Source organism: Silene latifolia, chromosome 11 (genome assembly GCF_048544455.1).
Source record: "Silene latifolia isolate original U9 population chromosome 11, ASM4854445v1, whole genome shotgun sequence".
Lineage (NCBI taxonomy): Eukaryota > Viridiplantae > Streptophyta > Magnoliopsida > Caryophyllales > Caryophyllaceae > Silene > Silene latifolia.
The window spans coordinates 126891687-126901026 of record NC_133536.1 but is presented as its reverse complement, the minus strand read 5'-3'; the positions used below and the strand labels follow the sequence as shown (position 1 = coordinate 126901026).

At 35.4% G+C, this 9340-nt stretch overlaps 1 protein-coding gene across 1 annotated transcript; it reads right to left on the bottom strand.

Annotated features, from left to right (window-relative positions):
- Positions 1–7676: 7676 nt before the first annotated feature.
- LOC141613964 (uncharacterized) lies at positions 7677–8776 on the bottom strand. The gene is made up of 2 exons (XM_074432708.1): positions 8716–8776; positions 7677–8575 (listed from the first exon to the last, which is right to left on the bottom strand). The coding sequence occupies exons 1-2, from the start codon at positions 8774–8776 to the stop codon at positions 7677–7679; spliced, it is 960 nt and encodes a 319-aa protein (XP_074288809.1).
- Between the last annotated feature and the right edge of the window lie 564 nt (positions 8777–9340).

Here is a 9340-nt window from a genome sequence, read left to right as displayed (position 1 = left end):
TCTTCAAAGATTTCTCTATTTACCTTATTAAGTGAACATACTAGCGTCAACTTAAATCGTTGGTAAAAGAAAATGATCAACCTATTTTGGATCGATGATTTACAACCTCGATCTCCTTTTCAACCAAAAAGCACGAGACATCTTGCTTTGAATACAAGATACGCATATACCATTAACAATCTAATGGTTTCAAGAGTACTCGATAACTCTTTGCGTTCATCATTCCAAAATTTAAGGTTTAATCTTGGGTTACCAATTTGAGTCTTACATCATCTTCATGATATATCATTCTAGTTTGGTTTAGAATATAATCACCTTGATGATGGGCTAGCCATACATCAAATCATGGTGTATAGGGTCACAAAAGTGAAAACCTCTTTTGTATCTTAACAAGTTTATATTCTTATTTAGAGTTAATGCACGTAATAGTCATAATTAAGTACAACTTTAAATCCAAAAACTAGATTGAGTACACAATTACTCTATCTCTCGACTTCATTGTTGCTAGTCGTCATATTCTAATCATCCTATGTATCAAACATAATGATGAAAACCACCACCGGTTTCTAATATTGACGGAGTAATACTAGCAAAATTTATGTTTAATCAAATAAACATTTAAAGAAGAAGGTTCAATTAGATGTCCCACAACTAACTTGTTGATTCTTCAATAATTTGGGGTAGTTTCCTTTCTCGTGTCTAACATTTAAGACAATGGAAACTTTATCGGTCAGGTTTGATAGGTTTAGTATCGTCATTCTCAACAACTTTACCTTTAACATTACCTTGTATCAATTCCATTATAATCTTTACTTCTTGAACCTCGTCCTCATCTTAACGGTTTAAGAGAATGCTCCCACTTAATTCAATGAGTCTTTGCTTTGAGAAGCAAAATTGAATTCATGAAGATTCATTCTTCATTTGTTCGTTTTAGTCTTAAAACTTTCATTGAAGTGGTTGCGTTATTTTGGTCAATTACGAATTAAACAAAACTAATTACCAAAACAATTTATCGCTTCAAGGTACTTATTCATTTAAGTACATGAAAAATAATCCATTGTAAGTAGATGTGTTAGTCAAGAATCAAAAACCTGTTTGATAATGAATAACTTTAATCTATACTCTTAACAAGAGATCCTTAGCAATGGTTCGTTTGAGGTTTTAGAAGCAAATTCAAATTTTGTCTTTAGTTACGATGTTTTAATGGAGATTTAATAAAAAACGAAATGATATCGTATATGAATTGTGGTAAAGAAATAGAACAATATAACAACGGAATAGTGGAAAACTTAACATTTATCGTTTTATTAATACTTGAAAAACAAGTAAAGCATTTACATAGTGACCTCTACCCAACTATGATAAATGATTCCAAGACCCAAATTCATATCGACTTAGGCACGGGGTAGCCGATGAAACCTTCATCAATATAACTCGGTGGATTAACCTTTTAATCGATTCTACTTTTAGAACTCTTGGTCGATAAAATTACTCTAATATTTATCTATAGCCCAAAACACATCAACAAGGGCACGGGGTAGCCGATGAAACCCTCATCAATTACTTTTGTTGAGTTCAATCCAAATTTCGAATAAATGTGTCCATTATCCAAACCCACATTAACTTAGGCACGGGGTAGCCGATGAAACCCTCATCAACATGAATTCGGTGGATTAGACATTTATCACCCACTTCCCCTACGTAACAAGGTTTGTACCCCGGGGTAGCCGAGTGCACTCCCTCGCGAAATAGGTTTTCATGGTTTCTACTATTTGGTAAGGCTATGTCTCAATTGTTTGTTTTAGCGAGAGGTCATGTCAATTTATTATCTATCACGTTTTAAGTGAACTAAAGCGGTGAACTATGATAATTCTAATTGACACGGTCGATAAACTCGATAAAAAAAAAAGAGGATGCAGGTTTAGTTATGGCGATTTAGCGATGCATGCGACATAAAATAAAATGCAACCATAAAAATAAATAAATCCTAGTATGGCCTTTCCTAAAAAATAAAAACTATTAACCTATTACACATTCGGAAACCAACTCCATTGGTCCCTTGAACTTCGGTTGTGGCACGCATCTCTAGGTAACACCGTCTTTATGTATCGCCATTCTTGAAGAAATCCATCTTTTGGAACTCCGGAATGAATAAAATTACATAATAAATTACATAATTTCCTATTATACATTTGTAACTTAAAATAAAATAAATCTATTAAATTACAAAACGGTGATACGAGATCACAATAAAAATTACAACCGAATCGGTATTCCCATACATTTCGGGAAATACCAATTAAAATCTAAGGCCATACTAAGTAAAATTACATAAATTAAAATTATGACAATCATAAAGAAAAATGCAGCATTATAATATGTATGAACATGCTCAATTTTATGCTAAATCGCCTTTAATTAGCCAATATCGTATATTACTCGGTTTTTACGGATTTGCGTGATTTCAACATTTTATAATCACAAAAATACATAAACTCATATTTATGCATAAGTTAATTACCCTAACCTCTTAGGACTCAAAATATAGTCTTCACTAATAATTTGACCATAATTAACCTTTATTTACAAAATTGTTCATAAATGGACCAAAAATTACAAAAATAAGCTATTAAACTTCAAATAAATCAAAACATTTCAAATAAATTCAAAATTTGAAATTTAAACTCATGAACATTCTGGAAAAATTCCATGACACTCATAATGTTCAAAATCTTAGGTTAAAAATTTCGAAAATTTTTCGGGAAAAACAATGTTGCGGTTTATCGATTTATAATAAAATAATCATAAAAACATGGAAAAATTATTTTCACTAAATTTTCAATTTTAGATCTGAAAAAGATAATAAAATGCAACATTAGACGTTTTTCCTAAGTCATAGATTATGTTTTATTAATTTTCACTAATAATGTCACTATTTATGCTATTTTTCTTCAAAAATTCATAAATCATGCTAAAAGACTTCTTTATAGCCAATTATTTTACACACATCTTGTAAAATTGCATGTGACAACATATTAATTTTCTATGACCAGATTCGAAATTTAACTCATATTAACCTATTTTTCTCTTAAATCCGTATTTAATAATGAAAAATTCATTTTTCGAGCATAACAAGTCCAAAAATTATGAAAATTTACAGGTTATCTCAAAATAATATATGTAACAACATATCCAAAAACCAACTTAAAATTCGAAGTATAGCTAATTTTCGACCAAAAATGACATTTTTACTCATAAAATCACATTTAAATGTCATTATAGAGAAATATGAACAATAAAAATCCGTAAAATTAACCAAAATATCCTAAAACATTTTAGGACCAGAAATATTAACATGCATGGATTAATTTAGTGATATCTCATAATAACACAAATTTTACAAGTTTTATTTGTTATTCTTATAACTTGGAAAAACTTTTAACCAATTTGCATGCAAACAACCGTGGCTCATGATACCGATTGAAGGAAATGTAGATCTATATACATACTAACATACTCATATATGTTAAAATTAATTTGTCATAAAATTAAATGTGGATTTTATGCATGCAAACATTAATAAAATAAGATAAGAAAACATTTTCTCACCATAAAGATTTCGGTCATAATGGGCACTAACAAGATCTCCTTCTTGTTAGTTCTTGAGCTTTCCATTAATGGATGAACATTCTTGACTTCAAATTAGAAGCCCTCCAATTAGTAGCACCCAAGACAATCCCTTAATCCCACAAATAAACATGTACTAGATGTTTGTATTGTAGTTTACCACCTTAAAATCTATTACTAATACTCATATACTACTTCTAGTAATCTTAGTAATTTATATGAACAATTTAGATTAAAATCTCATCCTTTTTGATGAAGATGGAAGAGAGAGAAGAGAGGAAATTCTACATGAACCTCTTGCATGTTTTATGAATGGTAGTATTTAAGAAAAATAAAGCAACCAACACTACTCAATTAAGAGTGTGTGTGCCGCCCAACTCTAGCCCAAAGGAGCATCATTGCTTTTCTTTTTCTCTTATCAAAAATATAGGCGTGTAAGAAAGTGGAGTAGGTTGTAAGGCTAGTCAAGAGTAGTCATCATGATGTTTATTTTATCAAATAAAATAAAACAACCAAAACCCACTAACACACCCACTATTTTCGGTCCATTATGTATAAAATGGACTACCATTTTATTTTTGTCAATTTGTCATTTGTCACACAATATGTCACATGTAGTATGATACATGTTACTAATTAATTAAATGCATATTTATCACATAAATATCATTTTATAAATTAATTAAATTACATTCAACAAATTGACTAGTGATGCTTGATCACTTAAATAAAATGGGTCATACAGTTATAATTCACAACTTCTTGTAATTATAATTAACCATTCATTCTTATCTTTATTGTTTCTCAAACAATAAATAATTTTAGCAACAAAGCATTTTATTACTAAAATAAATCTTATTTAATCCCATTACAATAAGATATCAATATTCTCTTTCTCACAAATCGAATTGTTCAATTTTAAGGAATTAATTAATCAGACGGTATACAACTAATTAACCTTTTCAATTAAGGGAATCGTCCTTTAGGTGTGACCTCAAGGGATCAACTGATCACCACCGTCGCACGACAATAATGTCAAACTCTAGCCAGCCAATCATTACCGATATGTGTGGACCAGTTGACTATATATATGTAATGTATCATCCCTTCCGTATTCTTGAAATGAGATTTAATAATGATATTTAAATCATGTGATCGCACTATTGTTGAGGACACATTTCCCAACAGCCCTGAGATGCCTGCTGATATAGAATTAGTCTGTTTTAAACGAATTCTGTAGGTTAGAAAATATGCAGCGGAATTGTTGTAATCTGACCGTAAAATTGATGTAAAAACAGCGAATTAAATAGGTAAACAGAAGGTAAAACGTTAGAATTGATTAAGGAACAAGATAGATAGGTGAATCTTGATCAATACCTCGCAAGGCAATCACTCGAATCACTCAAAGGCAACCTCGCAAGGTAGGGTTCGTGTATCTCGCAAGAATGATTTAAATAAGCATAAAACGGAAGTTTTATTGGTAATCTAGAATCAAATGTTATTAGGTTACAAGGCTTTAATTTATAGTAACATAAAACCTAATCATACTTGGACAACAAGCAAACTAATTTCCTTAACTAATTAGGAAACAAATAATCAGCAAACTAGTTTCCTTAACTAATTAGGAAACAAATAATCTGAAAAAAGAAACTAAGACTTCAGCTAGGATTAGGAAATTATAGGCTTTCCTAATTTTATTTGTAATAGATTAATTAGCTAAATAATACTAATAATTTCGGACCAGCTAGTAATCCACACGGTTTGGATTAACCGTGTACTTCTGGGCCTTTATCCACCCAAGTGAGCATCGTCAAATAACTTGACCCAATCTTGAAGCCTTCGACTAAATGAGTTGCATTTCGGCTAAGTAGCACTTCATTTTCATTGTCCATCAATGCTCCTGCATCATTCTCTCCTTCTTTTTGAGAATTTGACCTCAAATTGTCGTCGTCGAGATATGGGGACAGGTCACCAACATTAAACGTTGCACTCACACCACCGTACTCACTTGGTAATTACAACTTGTAAGCATTCGAACCGTAGCAATCTATGACCTTGAATGGGCCATCTGCTCGCGGCATCAACTTGTTCTTTCGCTTAGCTGGAAAACGCTCCTTCCTTAAATGAAGCCACACGAGATCCCCTACTTTGAACACGGGCTGTTTTCGATGCTTATTGGCTTTCTCTTTGTATTTAGCATTTGATTTCTCAATTTGGGCTCTCACTTGTTCACAAGTCCTCAGAAAGGAAGCCTGCCTCTCCTTTGCTTCAAAGCTCATAAGGTCTTTCTTCGGAATTGGAACTAGATCAATAGGCAAAAATGGATTAATGCCATACACAATTTCGAATGGAGCACGCCTTGTAGTCACTGATGGAGTCCGGTTATACGCAAATTCAGCATGTGCAAGTTTAGTATCCCAATCCTTCGTAGTCTTGCTCACTAGGCCACGCAATAAACTTCCCAAGGTACGATTAGTGACCTCCGTTTGCCCATCTGTTTGAGGATGGTGCGAAAATCTTGAACAAAACTTTGTACCCATCAAACGCCATAAAGTCTTCCAAAAATAACTAAGGAACTTCACATCACGGTCTGAGACAATAGTAAGGGGAATACCATGTAAACGGACTACCTCCTTATAGTACAAATCAAGAACATTCGTAGCATCATCCGTCTTGTGACAAGGAATAAAATGAGCCATCTTTGAAAACCGATCAACAACAACCATGATCGAGTCTTTACCCCTTTGTGTTCTCGGCAAACCAAGTATGAAATCCATGCTCACCTCGCTCCAAGGTCTGTTTTGGCACGTAAAGGCGTGTCTGACCCTTTGACAAACGAACTCTTTGCTTTCTGACACACAACGCACTTGCCCACAATTTCTTGGACATCCTTACTCATCTTGGGCCAATAGAAATGTTCACTTACAATGTCATAAGTCTTGTTTGAACCGAAGTGACCAGCCAAAGCTCCTCCGTGAGCTTCTCTAATAATCAACTCCTGAATTGACCCTTGTGGAATGCAAAGGCGATTTCCCTTAAACAAAAATCCGTCTTGCATTGTATAAAGCCCAGTAGGTTCAATCACCTCTTTAGCAAATGCCGGGTCAGCCTTGTATAACTCTTTAATATGCTCAAAACCCAACAATCTTGCATCTAACTCAACCAACAAACAGTGTCTTCTAGATAACGCATCAGCTACAATATTAGAATTACTTGTTTTGTACTTGGATGAAAACGTGAATGATCAGAAAAACTCGACCCACTTCGCGTGCCTTATGTTCAATTTTTGCTGTCCATGAATATGTTTAAGAGCTTCGTGATCAGAATGTAGCACGAATGGTTTCGGACGCAAATAATGACTCCAATGCTCCAATGCTCGTACAATGGCATAAAACTCTTTGTCATAGGTTGAATAGTTCAGCCTTGCACCTCCAAGTTTCTCACTGAAATAAGCAATGGGTCGTTTCTCTTGGATCAACACGGCACCAATCCCAACGCCACTTGCATCACACTCGACTTCAAATAATTTCTCAAAGTTGGGCGCGCAAAAAACAGTCCGAACACAACTTTTTCTTCACTTCTTCAAATGCCTTTTGAGCACTCGGAGTCCAAACAAACTCCCCTTTCTTGGTTAGCTCGGTAATTGGAGCCATGATTGAGCTAAACCCCTGGATAAAACGCCTATAAAACGATGCCAAACCATGAAAACTACGGACTTGATCGTGGATTTAGGCAACGCGCCAGGCTTGAATAGCTTCGACCTTGGATGGGTCCATGCTTACTCCTTCTTTTCCTACAATGTAACCAAGAAAAACAACACTTGGCACCATAAAAGTGCACTTTTCGAGCTTACCATACAGCTTCAAGTTCTCATGACTTCAAATACAGCTCTAAGATGGAGCTTGTGCTCTTCTTCACTCTTGCTATAGATGAGAATGTCATCAAGATAGACAACAACAAACTTGTTAAGGAACGGCCTTAACACTTCATTCATGAGTCTCATAAACGAACTAGGTGCATTACACAATCCAAACGGCATGACAAGCCACTCATACAACCCCTGTTTCGTTTTTGAACGCCGTCTTCCACTCATCCCCTTCACGAATCCGCATTTGGTGGTATCCACTCCTCAAATCTAGTTTAGAAAACACACATGAACCAGAAAGTTCATCTAGCATATCATCAAGTCTTGGCATAGGAAAACGGTATTTAATAGTGATGTTATTCACGGCTCTGCTATCTATACACATTCGCCAAGTTCTTTCCTTTTTCGGTACCAAAAGAGCTGGTACAGCACATGGGCTCAAGCTTTCTTTCACATAACCTCTATCTATCAGTTCTTGCACTTGTCTCTGTAATTCCTTAGCCTCTTCGGGATTACATCGATAGGCTGGTTTATTAGGTAATGCAGCCCCTGGAAGTAAGTCAATTTGGTGCTCAATCCCTCTCTTCGGTGGTAACCCATCGGGTAACTCGTCGGGAAACACATCACCGAACTCAACTAATAACTCCCGAATCCTCGCATCATTACTCTCCATTTTTTTTACCTCTCGAACAACCAGTAGGTATGCTGGTTCCCCTCTCGCTACAACCTCCTCGGCCTCATTAGCATCCAAAAACAAACTGTCTTTTGCAATAGGTTTGTTATATTTGGTTGGCGACAATGGTTTCAAATGATACTTAGCTTTCCCTTTAGAAACAACATAGACATTACTTCGTCCGTCATGTTCCACCTTCCTATCATATTGCCACGGTCTACCCAGTAAAATATGGCAGGCATTCATCGGGATTACGTCACATAATATCTCATCTTTATACGGTCCCAATTGCAAAGAAATTAACGCCGGTTTCTTTACCATGACCCCATTATTCCCATCAAGCCAATGCAGTTTATACGGTTTAGGATGGTTCTTAGTAGGCAATTTCAGTTTAGCAACAACATCCTTAGCTATAACATTGGTACAAGAGCCACTATCAATAATAAGAGTGCAAATGGGTCATTTTACCTTACAACAGGAATGAAACAATTGCTCCCTTTGCTCGTGCTCGATTTGAGCAGCCTCGGTGTGGAGGCTTCTAAGCACCAACACTCCTTTCTCCTCGTCACTGTAAGGCTCCACCTCATGTACTTCTTCCCCACCACTCTCATCTTCGACATCAATAGGTTCCGATTCGATTCGGAACAACGAAATTTGGAATTAAGTTAACCAGTTCTTGAATTGTCAGAGCTTTCTTTTGCGGGCATTCATTGGCAATGTGCCCATATCCCTGGCACTTGAAGCAACGCCTCAACCGTGTCTCCTTAGCTTCCACTACCGTGCCTTTTCCCTTATCTTTAGGATTCTCCAGTCGTGGTTCCTTGCTACTAGATGTGGTAGCTGTTGATTTCGAGTATGTGCTCGAATTCTTTGCATAATCACGAGTATAGGACTTCTTGCTCTTATCCTGCTTCTCAAATTTAAGAGCCAATCTGCAAGCATCATCAAAGTTATCATAATGTTGAATTTCCACCCTTTGCGCCAAATTAGAATTAAGGCCACGAATGAATCGTCTTTGTCCTCAACTCTTGCTTTTCCTCTAGATCACATACGATACTCATCTTCTCAAACTCATTTATGTAATCAGAGACACTCGAACTCTCTTGTGACAGAGATGTTAATTTCAGATAATTGTCCTGTTCATAGTCTCTAGGAAGGAATCTCTTTGTGAGGTG

What these genes read in the sequence shown, in the direction of transcription:
- LOC141613964 (XM_074432708.1), bottom strand. Translation starts at nt 8,776, where the DNA reads ATGAGAGTGGTGGGGAAGAAGTACATGAGGTGGAGCCTTACAGTGACG. An exon ending in AGTGACGAGGAGAAAGGAGT is followed by an intron (nt 8,576 to 8,715) that starts GTTGGTGCTTAG and finishes CCAATGTTATAG; the next exon opens with CTAAGGATGTTGTTGCTAAA.